Source organism: Ylistrum balloti, unplaced genomic scaffold (genome assembly GCF_031769215.1).
Source record: "Ylistrum balloti isolate Yb309-2 unplaced genomic scaffold, AGI_CSIRO_Ybal_v1 Utg373166, whole genome shotgun sequence".
NCBI classification, from domain to species: domain Eukaryota; kingdom Metazoa; phylum Mollusca; class Bivalvia; order Pectinida; family Pectinidae; genus Ylistrum; species Ylistrum balloti.
In genome coordinates this window covers 1-20,012 of record NW_026783209.1, presented here as the reverse complement: position 1 = coordinate 20,012, position 20,012 = coordinate 1, and the positions used below count along the sequence as shown (strand labels likewise).

The 20,012-nt window shown below is 34.4% G+C and overlaps 2 protein-coding genes across 2 annotated transcripts; both read left to right on the top strand.

Moving 5' to 3' along the window:
- The first annotated feature begins 6,493 nt into the window (after window positions 1-6,493).
- Window positions 6,494-11,366, top strand: LOC132564890 (myosin heavy chain, clone 203-like). The gene is made up of 10 exons (XM_060229504.1): window positions 6,494-6,547; window positions 6,804-7,179; window positions 7,878-8,105; window positions 8,627-8,815; window positions 8,984-9,088; window positions 9,629-9,817; window positions 9,986-10,090; window positions 10,631-10,819; window positions 10,988-11,092; window positions 11,257-11,366. Exons 1-10 carry the CDS (start codon window positions 6,494-6,496, stop codon window positions 11,364-11,366), a joined length of 1,650 nt encoding a protein of 549 aa, XP_060085487.1.
- An 824-nt stretch (window positions 11,367-12,190) lies between these two features.
- Window positions 12,191-18,543, top strand: LOC132564889 (uncharacterized). The gene is made up of 4 exons (XM_060229503.1): window positions 12,191-12,338; window positions 16,458-16,532; window positions 17,579-17,809; window positions 18,332-18,543. Exons 1-4 carry the CDS (start codon window positions 12,191-12,193, stop codon window positions 18,541-18,543), a joined length of 666 nt encoding a protein of 221 aa, XP_060085486.1.
- Window positions 18,544-20,012: the final 1,469 nt, after the last annotated feature.

The following is a 20,012-nucleotide window of genomic DNA, read 5'->3' as shown; positions in this document are numbered from 1 at the left end:
TTCAGGGTACGTTTGTTGCCTACCATAGAACAGTAATTCAACGTTTTATTTGTTTCATGAATAGTAGCGGATATCTAGGTATCCTCATATGTAATTGCTCAATTGCGAATTTAACGTCCCTGTCAAGACATGCATCTGCTTCGTATTTATCTGCAAATTGTCATTACTTTTGTATTCCACAGCTGCCAAAGGTGTTTTTGTCCTTGTGCTACATCACACAAGTAAAGACAATCTCTCTTCATTGACTCCAACAAGTCTCCGAGTAAGCGGAAGTGAGTACCGACAAATGGGCGGGATTATTGACATGGCGTTCAGTAGTGACGGTGGATTGTATGAGTGTGAGCTCAATGACAACGCTGTTGAAAAGATCGCGTCCATTATGAAGAAGTACTAGACGCGAAGGAACATTAACTGTTTGATGAATATTTATGTTATAATCTGTCATGTACAGCATTTAGACAGGTATAGGTCAATCGAAAATTGGAACCATAGCCAGTAATTTGATGACCATCAGATAAAATATCAACATAAAAGCAAAACTTAGTCGACCTACAAACTTAAAATTTATCCACTTTACGATATTAGAATGACAGATTCATTTTCATACGACTGTATAGGTTTACAAATAATTCATAATCATCTTCCAACACAAAAATATATAGTGTATATATGATAAGTAGCGGAGGGTATTTGCGTTTTAAAGTTTTCAAAATTCCTTTGAGTAGAAAAAACGGAAGTGGTGTTCGTATAATCATAGCTACATCCATATAACATCATCGACACCTTTAAAGCTCATGTAATATGAACAAACAATATGCCCAATCAGAAAAAGCGTTAACGTTATTTTCCTGATACAGTTATCGAGCCATGCGCTAATGGGATATTCCACCAATGTTGCAAATTCAGTTATTGTAAGCGTTAAAATATCCTTCATGTAGTCACGTCGAAACGGCAGAAATGGTGGAAACACCCTTGACTAGTTATAAATTAGAACGTGCAAATATAGCGGTTTGTCATGTGATCATTTTAGAAGCGAGGCTGCAAAAACAAAACTGTAATGTCAGATGATTAGTTGTCCAACAATATAAGCGCTGCATCTTTGTTCCTTTTACACTGGCTGTTTTCTTCCATTAACTGCAGCCACCTCTCGTACTGTTCCCCAATTATGATGGGTAGGTTTTGTCTCACCCATTCCGACTTTGTCCTCATTTTCTCTGACGATAAAAAAAAGAAAGTTTTCTTTAGTCCTAAACGTGTCTCCGTGGTAGTCACCATTTTCGTGTATAAGTGTATTTCGCAGGCGCAAACCTGTTGCGATGTCATCAGGGCAGCGTGAACATTTATAAACAGATCTAAAAGGAATCTGCGGAAATAAATAGCGAAAGTTGATAATATTGGTGAAGTCGAGTCGTGTGATTTCCATATAAGTAGAATATAAGTAGATGGTTTTTGTAAAATTTTCTCAAAGCATTTTATGAAATCCTACCTTGGTCGGAATATCCCTTTAGATATTAAGACAAAGAAGACATTTCGATGGAAATAATATTTATCTTGGCTTTATTTTCAAGTTTCCAGTTATTTATTCGAGTTGATTCAGCAGACGTCTTTTTGACATTATTACCTGTATGGATAATTGTCCAATTGCAATTATATTGCCATCATTGTATTGTATTGTTATCACTTACCAAACTGCATTATCTTGATTTGATCGCTGTTTTTAGCAAAAATAGCCGATTGCATTGTAATTTATATAAAATGCCCCTTGCTTGTCATTGTTTAAAGTTTCTTGGCAATACAAAAAGAACAATTAGTGAGGTTATACCCGACAGAGTTATCTTCAAGAACCAGTAAAACATATCTATTAACTTTTGTAGAGTGAGGTTTAGGTGATAACGTTTCATTTGACCGATTGAACATTTTCACTATTGTCAACATATCGTGTTGAAATTTCAGGTACAGAATGGCAAAAACGCTATATATGTTTTGGTTTTGTACAATATGCGATGTACGCTTGAAGTGCACTCAGTGGGGAAGAAGAAACTTGGTCGATTAAGGCAATCGCATTATGGACGAGCCATATGAGAGCAATCCGATCGGAATTGATCCCAGAATATGTGTGAAATGTAATTTCCTTTTCTTAAAGCATAACCATGTATTATTGTGTTCTGCCTAATGAAGCCAGATTTTCATATATCAGATTCATGTACTAGGTATACAATCAAAAGTATATACACGTTTGTTTAGCTTCAGTGTCCTCTTATCGGTATGGTTGTAAACGTTTCATCAACTTGTCTTTAAACACGAAGGCCACAAACATCATGGATAATCCTACAGGAATCTTCATTTTTTAATATTTTTCCATTAATGCTGACGCAATGTAACCACATAAATGAGCACTGCATGAAATATTCATTGCTTTGGTCACAATGCCTTCGTTGGAAATTTTAAAGCTTCAGAAATCCAGACAGCCTATATTAAAATGGTGTTTAAAGTAAAATCGTTGTTCTTGTTAGGAGATCAGATTTTAGTTATCAATGTACGATTGCCGACGAGTTATTTCTATTATTAGAATATCGCGCACCAGATTAAAAAAGACTTTCGTTAATATGTGACTGGATTTGGAGAGTAAAATACATGTTACTGAAAAAGAGATCCTTATAAAGAAAGAATATCCCATCGCAGTGAGACGAAAAAGATGAAGTGATCAATGCCAAACTAAACTAAAACATGATAGAATATATTGCACTTCTATTTCATTTTAACAATTTAGACACAGCAGCAGCAACTAGTAGGAGCTTGATATTTGCCCCCAAGTTTGTTTCAATGGAGTTGTCCGAAAGAAACCGCCTAAATTGTCTTTATTTCAGTATCTCAGTATACTGTATGTACTTAAGAAGGACGTGTTGCATACCGTCCAAAGTTCAATTTGATTTTTTTTACTCTACATGTGACGCGTCTTTAATGTAAACTGCAGACAGGCACTTGTGTGTCTTTCATTGAAAACTAAACGGATTTATGCTGTCTGTTAATAATTTTTCTCTTTTCAAAAAAAATGCTGAGGGATTAAATGAGCTGACGTAGATGATCACATGACTTCACATGTGAGTGTATAAAAATCCTTATATTAATTAAAAATCCTTTCCAAATATGAGAGGGGATATGTGAGCGATCAAAATTAGCAGTACTTGTAATGACGTAAAAATCGACCCGAAACTCGGTCCGACATCAATACCACTTTTTATTGATAATGAATAAAATCTTTTAAATCGAAGAAACTAACGACGACAACGGCGACTAATACTTATAGTATATCATGTATAGTACACTTTTCGACTGATAGGAACTACTTGACCAATCTGCTATAAGTATTTGTCTTAATTCACTTCTGATAGATAATTAGTTCCGAACTTGATACATGTTCAGTGAAATGCAGTTAATTCTAAGTCTTTCAATTTTGCGATAAAGGATGACAAGACAAACCCTGACAATGTTTTCTAATAGGTATGTGGTGTTAGACATTCTCTCTAACGTCATTGTGTTGGCGATTCATTCATGTACTCTAACGCGTTATAGATTATGAATATTTTCACAGTAGCTATGGACCACTTAAAAATAATTATAATAATTCAATACATTGTTGTAATGAATCATTTCCCGCAGGTGACAAGTACATTATGAGAATAGTTTTTCGTATGACAAAACCGGTTGATAAAAGGTGTTTTAGGTTCCAATGCCTACACAAATGAATCATATGTGTACTGAGAGCTAATTTGTAGTGATGGAGATCAAATGTGTAGGATTTTTTGGCAACACTAATGCAATAAGGCAAATAACGATGTAGGCGACGGCGAAAAAGTGATTGTGAATGTCGAGATATGTAACGTGTGTATATTGAAAGACTTCGTTCTAACGCGTTTCAAGATAGCTTACTTGACCTAAGGCTAGAAAAATGTTTCCCCTCTGTGGAATCCTAACAATAACGAAAAATAACATTCTTTAACTTCCAGATGACAATGTATTATTACGGCCCTTGTTCTGGTTATACTAACATATTTTGTCTATACAACATAGATTATTTCATCTCTGTTTTCATACTAGCAAAAAACAGTTTACTCTCCCATAAGTTTCTTTTACGTACAGACTCTCATGGAATGGAATGTTGCCTTTTGGAAATCTTCCGATCTATCATTGAGCAAAGGTGAAAATTGAGTTCCGAACGATGTTCCTTGTAAAGGCAGTAAAATGTTTTTTATTCGCAACCTTTTGTTTTCCATTTTGAATTATAATCTATCAAAATCATCAAGGTGATAACATTATAGGTTATAGGCGTTACCTTCGCATTTATCTTTTATCAAAGGTGTCTTCAGCTGTTTGTTATACATTTCGCTCCATTAAAATGATTTACAATGGAAAAACATCATCGTCAGCTTATTTTCATCTTATTTGCAACACCTGGCTTGTATTTGAGTGTTATTATCGACTTATTTTATGATCAGACCTTTGATAAGCATGCTTGATTATTGTGATTAATAAAATATTGCTAGAAATGAAGCTTGAATTGTCTTGCATTAAGATTTGTAATAGAACTGAAAGCAACAAAACATCTATTGTACACATAATCTTTGTAATTCACATTTCTTAGTAACATACATGTCGAATATTTGTTTAAAGTGATAAGCAACGGATTCAAATACACATATTATAAAGCAAACTACTGTATGGTACGTTTGTGAATGAATGTATTTACTTTTTTGATAGATGCCTTAAATATTTTTTAAATGTTTAAAAAACGAATGGATAATTGCTTAGTATCATTAATGAAAAACTAACGAATTTCACATGTGAATAATTGTTCAGTCGAGAACGAAAATGACTATTTATACAGTAGAAAAAAAATTGCTTATTCTCTGCAGGAATGAGGTAATAAAAAGTGATAATTTAAATAGTCAGTAGACAAAACTCAATAACTGATACAATGATACTGAAATTCGGTAAACTCTACTTAAGATACTTTAACATTTAATATGATATACAAGTGTTATGTATCAAACTTTCATAAACCAAAATCATGTTTAATTCTCAAAACAGGAAACAGGTCCACTCAGATATAAAATCAGATGAGCAACTATCTTTAAATGGAAGATTTCTTTTCATTTTAGAAAGACATGTTTTGTTCAATACATGTGAAATGCAATTACAATTTATTTGAATAAGTTTTAGTTTCTTGTTAATCTTCTTGCGCATGTTGACTTCTTATAAATGTCCCGTTACGGTACCTCGTAAGGAGACAAGAGGTCTTACGGAATGGATGACATGTGAGATTGCCCTTCTCGCGAGCTTCAAAATGTCTACCTGTTATAATGTTATTGAGATTGAAAATTGGTCGCCTTAGAATCTTTAGCTCATGATTTGAGGATTTCGTATTCGGTGAACCAGGTATTTTTACTTTTTTTCCCCTTCAACGATATAGGATTTGTTAAAGTATGTTATATCCTGACAGCCAATGTACATCTATATATGTGTCCTCTATTCAAAATAGATTGATGAGGATTTCAGAAATGACTTTCTCATTCTAGCAACTTTTAATGGGCACTTTTAATTTTCATGTAGACCTGGCACATACGGAACGAGGGGACGGAGAACACGCGGGATATCACAAAAAATATCTTTATATATAGATTATTGATTCATCAGGTATCACACTACTTATACACATTTATGTACACAAAATTGAAGTAAAAATAATCTCTTTCACAAAAAGTCACTGCAGGCTCACAGCAAATCTATCATGAAAATGTAACATTTTGAACACATGGGTCTGAGAACATGTTAAAAGTGTAACTAAATATTTCTCGACGGGTTCATACTAAATTAATACCATTTTACCTATTGTTGACATGGCCTCCTCGTATAAATAATTGCAAATTATGGGACATAAATCTTAATTAAACTGTATTTCGTTTTGAGGTCCCTTTGTTCAACGTGAATGTTCACTGGTGTCAAGGTATTTTATTAGTTGATCTGTCGAAGAGTGTCCTATCGAAAAGTATCATAGTCACTATGGAAATAATAACTATATTATATTATATAACATAATCATAACTTTAATGAGTAAGAATCGAGGCGTTACAGTACCCAGGTTACCAAATTATTGCATTCGCCTGTGATCATTGTGATACTTTAAACGTTCGGTTTTCAAAAATTCTTATGAGTATATTTGTAACAAAACGCTATTGTATACTTTAAAAGAAACAAAATTTGCTGAATATGTTCGGCGGCATCACTTCATTTAAAATACATCCTGTAAACCAAACATTCCATGCTCCAAATGGTGACAACTTGTATTGATTATTTTCTTACTTGGATTTGTATTGGATGCTCAGTATCCTAATCTTTAATCGCTGAGACGGAGTCTTATAGATTTATGCTTTCTGGGATAATTCACACAAATATCTGTTTTAGTCAAACAGGCGGTTTGGAAACAGATACAACGATGGCTGGTATGGGCTCTTCCAACGGTGACAAATTCGACGAGATAACGGTGAAGGTTTGTTTTAAAAAAGATATCCATTATTATATTGATGACTAGTTGATCTACAAATAATGTCATTGTTTTAAACTAAATGCTGTTGGTGATAAACAAAATGCAGAAATGATTTTACCCATATTACTTATGTACCCTCTTCTACTGCTGTCAGGTTTTATAACGTTTCAGCATTGCAAATACGATGAAAATAATTCGCATATGTTTGTGCAATTGCCAAGGTAAAAATATGATTTTTTTTGTCTTAAAATTATTTTAGGCCATACGAAACGAAATGACCAAATATATACGACATCTTGACGCAACCGTCGGAAAGCTGAAACGACTACCTAATCTCGAGGATAAGTACAATGAATTAAAAAACGAGATATGGTATATGATGTGCAAACAATGCAGATCGAAAACGCTTCATTTATCAAGTGAAAAATTGAATAAGATTGGAACGGCAATATCACATCCGCTAAATGAAACAGATACAGACAGAGTTGATGAGCTCAACCATGAAATAAAGATATTAAGGGAGAGAATAAAGAAGAAAGACGAGAAAATTGAAGAAATGGAGGAAGAAAAGAAAGCCACTTACAAAACTTGCAAAAGGGATTACACTAAAGCCACAAAAAGGAAATACGACAACGGTAATTTTACTAGAGAGAATGTTTCCAACACCACCACCACCACCACCACCACCACCACCACCACCAAATATACAAACCACCACCACCACCACCACCTTCCACCATGTCTTTGAGTTTATCATATCTGTTTCATCCTATTGAGAATCAATGTTTTCGTTTAAGCTACAGTTTTCCCCACCTCGAATGTGGATTCTAAGGTCACCGTAGTCATAGAAAGTCATTATCCAATTAGCAGTTTCACCGATCAAATGTTTTACAAAATGAATTACAACGTTATTGAAATAGCTAAATTCGGTTTCTGACAAATAGCCAACCAATGATGTATGTTTTAAAACGAAGGGGAGCGAGAACATTCTTGTCTTACATACATTTTCATATATTTACATACATTAAGAAGTCTGTACAAAAGACACACAAGAAAACAGCGCATTTCAATACAAATTAAGAACAAGATATAGCATAGCCAAATAATGAGTTAAATTGCTTCATACATCTGTGAACTCCTCCAGGCTTCGGTAGTGATGCCAAAGGCCCACGTTTTTTTAATCTTAGGAGGTCACAAGGATCATTCAAAACTGATTGACAGAAATAACACAATTTAGATCGGTAGTGCACCTGCCCGATAATTAAACAAATTTCGTAATTTTCATATCTCTGATAATTTAAAACCAACTTCAACACTTATCTCTGATTTCTAGAGGAGACGCAGGATGAATTTCAAGTTCAAGAGGATAGGAAGGAAGCCCTCAACGAATTTAATGAGGAAAATGAGGAGCATAGCAGCAATATATCTGAAATGTCCCAACTTCAAACGGAGAAACAGGCATCACAGAACGAGAAAGACTCCCTCAACAGGACCAACGAGGAGATGGCATCCATAGAGGAAGGCCTACAGCGCGAAATTGACAATCTTACACGACAACTCGGTAAGACTTGTTTTTGTTGATTGTGGAACCGATATTGTTGACCAATGCTTTTTATCATACGTTTATATGATTGTAATGTCCGCAACAAAGGAGACAATATTCTTTTAATAATTGTCACTTTATATTCTAGTACTCGTTTTATAATTATAAAAATATCTCCTACGCAAAAGAGGAAATAATACAGTTTCATATGCTGGAAAAAGGGAAGAATCTGTCAGTATTGTATAAGCTCTCTAGAAAAGGCTAAAAATATAACAGTCTCGGGTTAAATTTCTCACCAGGAACAAAGAGGAGATTTCCTTCTCCATGGTGGGTCTACAGAGAAACATAGGTACAGTAATTAGCGAGTGTAATTACACACTTGTGTACTTCCCTTAGTGAGCTGTAATACAGGTTTGTTTTGAAAATTAATTTTACTGGTAGATTTGATCTTTAGTTAAGTGTTGATCTTAAAACATTCGGGAGATATAGGTTGTTCTTAACTGGTATATAACATTCACGCTTTTCTTACATGTCACAAGATGACACCAAGGCTGAGCTAAATACCATTAAAAAGAAAAACGAAGAATATGTTAGAGACATATCACAACTACAGACGGAGAGACAGACATTACAGGACCAGACAAACTCCCTCAGAACGACCAACGAGGAAAATTCATCCGTAATGCGGGATTTGCAGTTGGACATTGAAAGATTGACAACACAATTCGGTAATACTCATTTATTATGTATTGTTCTGGAGTGAGATGTGTAATGCTGTATGTTTTTAAGGTGAAAATGCATTTTATCCGTTTAAGTGATGAAGGTTTCAGAATTGTTCTTGAAAGAAAAAAGTTCTCCGGGTATATCACCTTTCTTAATTTGGTTTATGTCAAAAGATCAAGCACAGACTGAGCTGGCTAACGTTAAAAACGAAAATGAGGATAAGTTATCTACTATGGAGGGTCTACAGCTGGACCTAGTGAAGCTGACGAGAAAACTCGGTAACGTTTTCCTTCATGGTCAAGTTGGTCTTTTATACCGATCAATATTTTTTGTTACTTATTTATAACATATTTTATGTGGCATGAGCCGAAGAGTTAATTAAGGAGACATCAAGCCGTGAATACTTTCTCTTGATATCCGTGGACTCGTTCCATGATGCGTAAAGGTATTTCTAATGCAACAGATGAAAATGATGCTGTTTTATGAGCTGTAAAATTAAAGAAAGAAATCTCAGTATTATAAGATCTGATGACGAGGATATTGATACAAAAGATCTTAAAATTTCCCCATCAGAACAAAAAGGAGATGTACTTTTCAATGGAGTCTCTACAGCGAAACTTAATCACAATACTTAGAGAATTAAATTACACAGTTGTATTCTTAACATAGTGAGTTGTAAGGTATATTTTTGTTTTAAAAATTACTTTAACTGGTAGATTTGATCCTTGGTTGGGTATTGGTCTTAAAACAGTTATTCGGGAGCTATTGGTTGTTATAGGTTGGTATATAACATTCTGGGTTTACTTACATGTCTCAAGATGAAACCCAGGCTGAACTAAATACTATTAAAAAGAAAAACGATGAATATGTTAGAGACATATCACAACTACAGACGGAGAAACAGACATTACAGGACCAGACAAACTCCCTCAGAACGACCAACAAGGAGAACTCATCCGTAATGCGGGATTTGCAGTTGGACATTGAAAGATTGACAACACAATTCGGTAATACTCATTTATTATGTATTGTTCTGGAGTGAGATGTGTAATGCTGTATGTTTTTAAGGTGAAAATGCATTTTATCCGTTTAAGTGATGAAGGTTTCAGAATTGTTCTTGAAAGAAAAAAGTTCTCCGGGTATATCACCTTTCTTAATTTGGTTTATGTCAATAGATCAAGCACAGACTGAGCTGGCTAACGTTAAAAACGAAAATGAGGATAAGTTATCTACTATGGAGGGTCTACAGCTGGACCTAGTGAAGCTGACGAGAAAACTCGGTAAGGTTTTTCTTCATGGTCAAGTTGGTCTTTTATACCGATCAATACTTTTTGTTACTTATTTATAACATATTTTATGTGGCATGAGCCGAAGAGTTAATTAAGGAGACATCAAGCCGTGAATACTTTCTCTTGATATCCTTGGACTCGTTCCATGATGCGTAAAGGTATTTCTAATGCAACAGATGAAAATGATGCTGTTTTATGAGCTGTAAAATTAAAGAAAGAAATCTCAGTATTATAAGATCTGATGACGAGGATATTGATACAAAAGATCTTAAAATTTCCCCATCAGAACAAAAAGGAGATGTACTTTTCAATGGAGTCTCTACAGCGAAACTTAATCACAATACTTAGAGAATTAAATTACACAGTTGTATTCTTAACATAGTGAGTTGTAAGGTATATTTTTGTTTTAAAAATTACTTTAACTGGTAGATTTGATCCTTGGTTGGGTATTGGTCTTAAAACAGTTATTCGGGAGCTATTGGTTGTTATAGGTTGGTATATAACATTCTGGGTTTACTTACATGTCTCAAGATGAAACCCAGGCTGAACTAAATACTATTAAAAAGAAAAACGATGAATATGTTAGAGACATATCACAACTACAGACGGAGAAACAGACATTACAGGACCAGACAAACTCCCTCAGAACGACCAACAAGGAGAACTCATCCGTAATGCGGGATTTGCAGTTGGACATTGAAAGATTGACAACACAATTCGGTAATACTCATTTATTATGTATTGTTCTGGAGTGAGATGTGTAATGCTGTATGTTTTTAAGGTGAAAATGCATTTTATCCGTTTAAGTGATGAAGGTTTCAGAATTGTTCTTGAAAGAAAAAAGTTCTCCGGGTATATCACCTTTCTTAATTTGGTTTATGTCAATAGATCAAGCACAGACTGAGCTGGCTAACGTTAAAAACGAAAATGAGGATAAGTTATCTACTATGGAGGGTCTACAGCTGGACCTAGTGAAGCTGACGAGAAAACTCGGTAAGGTTTTTCTTCATGGTCAAGTTGGTCTTTTATACCGATCAATACTTTTTGTTACTTATTTATAACATATTTTATGTGGCATGAGCCGAAGAGTTAATTAAGGAGACATCAAGCCGTTAGTACTTTCTCTTGATATGAAGACGAGGGTAATTATTTAAAAGGATCAGACCAACTTCCTCACCAGGACCAAACAGGGACGTCCTTCACCATGGAGAGTGAAACAGTCACAGTAATTAGAGAACTAAGTGATACAATTGTGTTCTTAACGTAGTGAGCTGTAATGTTCAAGCATGTTTTAAAATGTATATCTAATTTTTGGAATTGATAAAGGGTTTGGTATTGATCTTAAAACAGTTATTCGGGTGTCCTTCATCTCAGTATATGACCTTCATAATTATTTTACATGTCAAAAGATGAAAACGAGGCTGAACTATCTACCGTTATAAAGGATAGCGAGGAGAAGTCAACCACCATTGATGGTCTACACCGTGACATGGAGAGGTTAAGAGGAGAACTAGGTGAGATTTTTGTTAGAAATTTGAATGACTGGATTAACAAAGTCATCTTGACAAGTTGTACATTAAAGAAAGAAGGGTACTGTTTACTTATTATTACTGGCGGCAGCCGCTACCCTCCATTTATATATATTTTAAAGTTCTGATAACTTAAAGCGAGAAAATTAACAGCGAAAACAACCCAGTTCCAAAGTAAGAAAGTAAGAAATAGAGAAAATGAATACCTGCAGTGTCAGCGTCTTCAGCTTCACAGACAACACCCATCATATAAATCTTGGTCAATCCAAGTAAGTAATGTAACGATATCAAATTAGAAAAAATAGTATACAATACCAGAACAAACAAATAGGAATGCGTCGGAAAATGATTGCTGGACAGGTAAGGATTTGATTTTTGTGATGTAAATGTCTTTTGAGTTCTAGTTTTGATTACATCACTCAACCTACCTGATAAGAAAACTACAAAACTGAAGCTGTAGGTTGACATTTCGTCAATGTTAAGATTATTTGTAGATAACACTCGTTATCAATTGTTCATAGATGCAATGCAGACAACGCTAGCTGCCGTTCAAATGAAAAACATGGAATATGGAAGTGACATATCAGAACTAGAGACGGAGAAACAAACATTACAGGGTCAGATAAACTCCCTCAAAAAGACTAAGGAGGAAATGTCATTTACTATGGATGGTCTTCATAAGGACATCGAAAGGTTGAAAGGGAACTTAGGTGAGGACTATGTCGAACTTAATATGCATGTATAAGAATTTTTTTTCAAGTTTTTCTCCATAATCACATACAACTATACAATCTCACCTCACAATAATCCAAATTTGTATACACACATACATTTCAGTAGCATATTGCACTGTACAACTTACACCTAATGATATAAATTTGTATACACACACATTTTTAATAGTATACTGTAATATACAACTTACACACCATGGTATAAATCTGTATACACACATACTTTTGAATAGCATACTATCCAACTTACACCAATGATATTACTTTGTATATACAGGTACTTTAGAGGTACACATATGTATATTGTACTTACATCTTACACATAATGATATAAATTTGTATGTACATGTGTTTAGTAGTATACTATATTTTCATAAAAATATGTGCATATATCTGTATGTCAAGTTGATAATTTAAAGTATACTGTGGATTCATTTTATTTCGTGGGGGTCCAATTTTCGTTGTTTTCGTGGATGAGCAAATCCACGAATTTAAAAACACAACGAAATATGAACTACTTACTAAAGTAATTTTGAAATTTGACCAAGTAATCTTTGCCGACACCGGAAACGTCCACCGGTAATGACAGAAGCCCCGTAATTAGTCGGGAGTCGGGTAGTCTGAGGCTCGACATGGATACGCTAAATTGGTGTCAACGATATATAATTATATATTATTAAACATAACAAAGGGTAAGTACCCATTGTGATGCTAAGTATGATGGGATCGCAGTCGTTAGCGACACTGTGGACACTAGGCTTGATCGGACCATCCTGTCGATTGAAGATTGGATCCGTATTTCTATCCGACTACAGGTTCACAATAATTATTAATAATGCAGATCTTGTTTACACACCTGTTTACACACATGGTCCAATCGATACGCGTGGTCTTTTCATATGACTGCGGTACACCGACTGATCAGCACACAATGTTTATCCACTGAAAACAATTGTTTCTGATAATTACCGATTGATTACACGCCAGGATATATACTGATTGGTGGTTTGATATTTTAATGCGAGACTGTTGTAAACAGCGTTATAAAAACACAGGACGCCATCTTGAAAAAAAACGTTCTTTTATTCTTGTCATTAGTGTTAATTCCTGTGAACATAGCCTTAATACAAACAGAAAAAATTTCGACTGGAAGCAAAAAGAGAAAATTCTAACGTTTTTATTTTTTTCCCACAGAATCAAAAATCCACGAATTTATGAGTCCACGAAACTGTCTAATTTGTAGAAACAACGAAAATTGAACCCAACGAAAATAAATGAATCCACAGTAGTTGTATAATTTTTATTTTAATCAGCAGATTATCTTGACTTACTAACTGATTGATAAATATCCATTTGTTTTTTTTTTTTTTTTTATTTTTTCTTGTTTTTTATATGTATTTTCATATATCACCATATCTTCTATTTTATCATAATAGTTAATGTATTTTTCCCTTCAGAAATTGTAGGTACTGTATTTTTCAACTTACAATAGTAAATATAGTATCTCATGAGAATTAGTAATACATGTATAAGTTACTGATTGTCATTCCAATGTTGATATGTTATATATTGATTGGTGAAGGGGTCGCGGTGGCCTAGTTGTTAAGGCGCTTGGCCGTCTTTATCACTAGCCTTCCGGGTCGCGAGTTCATGACCTACGATTGGCACTCGCCAGGTACTTGTCGCATGTTATCGGGTGTTTCCCTGGAGAACTTAGACTTTCCTCTACCACCCAATCTTGACAAGTCCTTAAATGACCCTCTCCGTTGATAGGACGTAAAGTAGCAATGAACAATGTGAAACGTTGACACCACTTCTCTCTGAAAGATTTGTTCCAGATATGATTCTAAGTTTGGTTAACAATTTATATATGAGTAACTAACCATTTTATGTGCTTAAAGGGAAAACGATTGCTGTGCTTGCTAACGTCCAAAAGGAAAATGACAACTACGCTAGAGATTTAGTTCAGCTTCAAACTGAGAAACAGACTTTACAGGATCAGACAGTCTGCCTCACGAAAGAAAACGAGGACATGACATCAACCACAGAGGGTCTACAGCGGGACATTGACAGGATGAGAGGAAACCTTGGTAAGACTACCTTATTTAATAACGATGTAAAGAATTTAGTGGATAAATTTCATGAAGATATGCTGTATGTGGGTTCTAGCAAATTCAAGAAAAACAAAATATATTGTTTGATAGTCGATAGAGTAAAATAACAAAATAATCAACATGTCAACACAATCATAATCCAAACTCGAATTCAATGAAACGAGGAAGACTTACACGGAGACTCCTGAAACAGAACAAGGATATTAAGACCATGTGTTTCGGAAGAAAACGCGTCTTCTGTATCATCGACGACAACAGCCATATTAATCTTGGTCATCCTAAGTAACTTATTTCACGTTCTTGAAAACAACAATGAAACCAGCAGGGAAACTAACGATCATCAAACACGTCCAGCTTTATATGACACAGAAACAAAACTAAACGTGAAGTGAAACGACTTTGCAAAGTCCTTGTGATCTGTTTTGATAAGCTCTTCTACAAAATTCATCCTCGTATGAAAACAACACGGGTGCACATCTATTATGTCATTTTTTTTTTTACATATATAGAGCTTCAATATCATTCCGTACAAAGGAAAAGCAATTTCGTCAACCTAGATGCAATAAAGGTATCCGATACAAAATGTGTGGTGCAAAATTTATCAAATATAGATGTTTATGTAAAAAAAAATTATCTCGATACATTATTACAATGACAAGCTGTGTACACAAATACCTCGGTAAAAATAATAAAATAAACAGGTGTTCTGGCAGGATATGCGTCCTCCAACTCATCGACTACAATCGCCAGGTCAGTGAAAGATATGTAACGTTTTCGAATAAGAACAAGTTTGTAACAACGAAACCACCAGGTATACATGAGCATCAAATATACGTTTATATCATACATATTTTTGAAGCACAGAGACTTGTATTTTAGAAATGTAACTTTCTTTAACAGAAAATTGAAACCATATCGATTACCATACAGCTTAATGGAAAATTGTAAAAAAAAAAAAGAATTGAAATAGACGGCTCATATAGCAGAGAAAGCTATTACCATGAGTTTCATTTTTGATAAATTTGGTAACTATTAACGACGTTAAGATCAGTATATTCATGTATTTAGGCTGACATGCCACGAAGTGATTTCCAGTAGAGTTGACAATTATGTGTTTGAATCAAATGCAAAATAATCTGCTATTACAATGCATTACGTTGCATTACAATGGGACGGTTAGCGATATTCGAAAGTAGTTAGAATTGTAATAAGAATTGATACAGGTTAGAATGAATTATTAGACAAACCAGCATTTATATGGATTCTGAAGGAAGTTTGGAAATAATATATTAACGAGCAAGGTTCAAAATTGTTTTTATAATGAAATATGAGTACATAGTATTTTTTTCTTTTTGTAGGGACTGCTGAATGTGAATTAAGACTTGAATATTGAGCAAGTCTAGTCTTTTTATATTTTGTGTTTGTACACAAGTATGACAAAGTTATTAGGTGCCTCATCTTTAGAGTCGTGTTACTAAGTATACAATTGCTGCTGATGTCATCATGGTATATATGTATGTTTTCTTTAGGTTACAGCAATGTATTATCTGGTTAAAACAAGAAAAAAAAATAAATACATATAAATTCTTCAACAAATACATCTGAAATTTCAATGTGACTAAAAATGCAGAATTTAGTATGATAAAGCGGTCAGTGAAAATATTATAGCAAATGTTTTATTATTGTCAACATCATGGGTGTACATATGCTTTTTACATGAGGCATCTGATAACAAGGTTACACCTTTATATAAAGAAATATTCAGATATATGTAAAGAGAATAATTTATGTTTGATTAGATATGATCGATTTGTGATTCCTTGATATTTCTTTTATACTACATTTTCCGTTGTGTATTAATTAAATGATATGACGATGGCATATACTTTTTGTTGCCTCATATGTATATAGTTGTGAACCTTTTATGAATACTTCAACCGTACTTTAGATGCCTCACGTACTAGTATTTATGTTTCCAAAGCGAAAAAGGATGAAGAATTCCACAAAATCAAAATGGAGTTGGAAGAATGTCAGCGCGTTAAAAGGAAAGCAGTTGGTAAGTGGCTTTCTTGTATATTGTGCTATATCCACAGTAATATGTAAGTGCAGATATTTGAAAAGGAATCGTAATTCAGACACAAAATTGATAAATCAGTTGCGATATAGTCACCACACAAGGCTTTTTGATAAAAAGACAGCTAAGCATAATAGAATTATGCAACAGGCAGTGATCTATACAAATGCTTTCCTTGTAGTAATACTATAAATCAGGTGCACAACAGACATATAATACATAATACACACACACACCACCATCACCACCTCTCTCTTTCTCACCAAACACACACACCACCAACACCACCACCACAACCACACACCCACACACACACACACACACAAACACACACCACCACCATCACCATAACCAGACTTCCTTCGTCACACACTTATTTATGAATATGGCTTGGCATGTGCGTTGTTTTTCGAAAAAGTTATCAACCATAGGCGCTTAATTATGATTTATCATGTAACTAATAATTAATGAATATGTGCTGATAGTCGTGGTCATGTACAAGGAAGGAAAATCCCGACACAACCCAATTCACAGCATAAGGAACCACATGTAAACCTATGTCCTATTGGTCACTTGCAAGTCGAAGGAGGGTCAGCAAAACAGACAGAAGTCTCAATACACCAGCACTCTAGAATTTTTTTCGATTTGCTAATTGTTAGGGTATGATATATCAATTGTAACTAAAATAAAATGTTCCTGATTATTCTTGAATCGAAGCTGTATTTCAAAACACTGGTTTAAATACGATCAAAGTGAATAGGTATTCATGTCAAAATAAGTGCAATAATATAAAATTTAATTGTTATATTCATAGCAATATATGAAATAAAATAAAAAATAAAGAGTCTCTTTTTTCTGATGGATACAAGTATGTTGCTATCCATAAAAGGAAAATGTTCAATAGGAAAATTATCACGCTGATGCATTTGGTTGAAAGTTCATGTTGGAAAAGGTCGGGATAAGTGGCAGCTGTAGAAGAGTCTTTCGTGTCCTCGATTTTGATATACGCCTTATCTATATCCATTTAGTGATGACATTATTGCGGAGCAGCCGCAGTGGTTTGGGCAAAACCATGGTAGACATGGTTATCAAGGAGTTGACAAGATACCTAGAGGGACGATTCGACTCAAACAGCACTGATATTTCTATTGTACTCTGTGAAACATCAACGAATGCATCGAAAGGACCTTTGTTCGTGCTATGCCTGAATATGTCGAGAGTCGGTACAAATATACAGGACGCCCTGGAAGGTACAAAAAGTAAGTCTTTGAAAATTACCTTCTCATTGTAACACGGAACACAGAGATTACAAGCTCAATTAAAAATCATCTGTATATATATGATGTATATCAAGGGTTAATGATATAACCAGCGCTGAAACCAAATAAATATCACAGATATATTGTTCATATTTTATATAGTCACTCTAGCAAATCATATGCTTACATCTTGACCTGAAAGCTTTAGTTTCGATGAGAAGAAAATATGTGCAACTACAATTGTAAAACGCATACATGTTCGTCGTTGGTTACTACACTACCTACATGACTTAAAATATATGTTTTATCAACATTTTGAAGTGACATATCTACATGTATTTCCTTGTTTATCAGAAAGAAAGGTATTACATTTTCCCCTTTATTTTATGTCTTCATACATGCATCTTGTAATTTGTTCTCGTAACCACGATTAGAATGTAGACATTGCAACAATATTATTGGTTTGAATTAGTTTGACTATGTAAATAGCAAACATGTTCACAATCAAAATTACCTTTGCAGGTCATAGAGACGTATATGTCCTCGTACTTCATCATACCAACAAGGACAATTTGTCTGAGATGACACCAACGAGTCTGCGTGTGACCGGAAGTGAATTACGTCAATTAGGTGGGATCATTGACATGGCGTTCACCAGTGAAAACGGGTTGTACGAATGCGGGCTCAATAATACTGCTGTCGACAAAATAGTAACTGCTCTGAAGAGATATTGAAAGTTTAACAAAAAGATGTTTTTTATTTACTTGGTGGGCGTTAGCTTCATCTAGAAACAACGCAACACAAATGTAAATAGAAACATATATGAAGATTGTTTTCGCTACATCAAATACGATGTTTGTCGATCGTTTCAATCTTTGAATAATAAAAACAAAGTGCAATATGCCTATCAGAATATGGGAAATACAATAACATTTAAGCCATTTCGATTTCACTGCAAATATGCATTGAGATTATGAGGTGTATGTGATTTCTCTAGAGGTCGTAAGTGAAAAATATATTCTTTTGGACATTGAGGGCACTAACCAAGGCAAACATTATATTTCAAGAATTTGGAGATCATTTAACTCATACGATTGAATGCAGAAATCGAGAAAGTAAATATTCCCACAAGTATGCAAGTAAACAAACTTAGGTTGTTAAAACGGTAAATTGATTTTAAAAGTATTGTTTTGCTCTGCATGTGACTATGCATTCCTACAAGTGGTATTGAAATGTATTTTCGTATTAAAAGTGACCATACTGTCCACGCAGAGAGCATTATAGCTGTTAATGTCCGGTTGCCAAAACACGTCTATTTTAACCAATTACCTTGATAACCGCATATTTCCAGCTTCTTGATTGTGAGATCACAGAGATGATAACGAGACACCGTCAATAAAAGTGCAAGTGATAGACAATGTGTTGTTATCAATCTCATTAAGCTACTCGATATATTCAGTCCGATATGAAAAGAACTTGTAAGTCAAGAGAGTGGCATCATTTTGGCACGGGTATGACAATACAGAGGATGTTTAAGGGAATACGACAGGTTTTTATAAACATTAAGGTGTCTTTTGTACAAGATTTCAGATAACTTATGGCATACACTGCTGGTGGACTGTTGGTCTCCTCGGTTTGCCGTAACCTGCACGCCAATGTTAATTTATTCGAATGGTGACACGGTTCAGAATATAGACATGTACTTAACGTTGCTCTCAACACTGATATGTAAACATTGCGAAATTTACTTAATCATAGGGCCAGTGTACCTCCCCGTTTAGAATTTGATTTTTCTTTCGATCATATCGGCTAGGCTTTGATATTCAGGTCTTTAGCGTCACTGACGGGTCCTAAAAGTACGAAACAGCTGCATGATGCCGTGTAACTCATTCTTTGGCTCTACAGTACCTAACTTTATATTTGTATTATATGCGTGTCTTTGTACTTTGATGCCGCCTTTATCTGTCATTTGTCTTTCGAGTCCTTCGTGTATCCGAGCTTTCAACACAAGAAATGAAGATTCTTTCGATGACGATGAGAAAGAAGCTTTATCATAACAAGAAAGAAGAATAACCATTTCAAGATTTTAGAATGAATGAATTTTGTCAGTCAGATATAACCACAATAATAACGACAAGGTGGTACTTTTGTAGAAATATGTTTATTTTTACAGTGAATGACATTATACAAAACTAGTAAATTT

Excerpts from the sequence above, each read along its gene's own strand:
- LOC132564890 (XM_060229504.1), top strand. The coding sequence starts at position 6,494 with ATGGCTGGTATGGGCTCTTCCAACGGTGACAAATTCGACGAGATAACG. Across the intron at positions 7,180-7,877 it reads AAAAAGGAAATACGACAACG|AGGAGACGCAGGATGAATTT; the intron begins GTAATTTTACTA and ends TCTGATTTCTAG. Across the intron at positions 8,816-8,983 it reads AAGATTGACAACACAATTCG|ATCAAGCACAGACTGAGCTG; the intron begins GTAATACTCATT and ends TTATGTCAAAAG.
- LOC132564889 (XM_060229503.1), top strand. The coding sequence starts at position 12,191 with ATGGAATATGGAAGTGACATATCAGAACTAGAGACGGAGAAACAAACA. Across the intron at positions 12,339-16,457 it reads AAGGTTGAAAGGGAACTTAG|CGAAAAAGGATGAAGAATTC; the intron begins GTGAGGACTATG and ends ATGTTTCCAAAG. Across the intron at positions 16,533-17,578 it reads CGTTAAAAGGAAAGCAGTTG|TGATGACATTATTGCGGAGC; the intron begins GTAAGTGGCTTT and ends ATATCCATTTAG.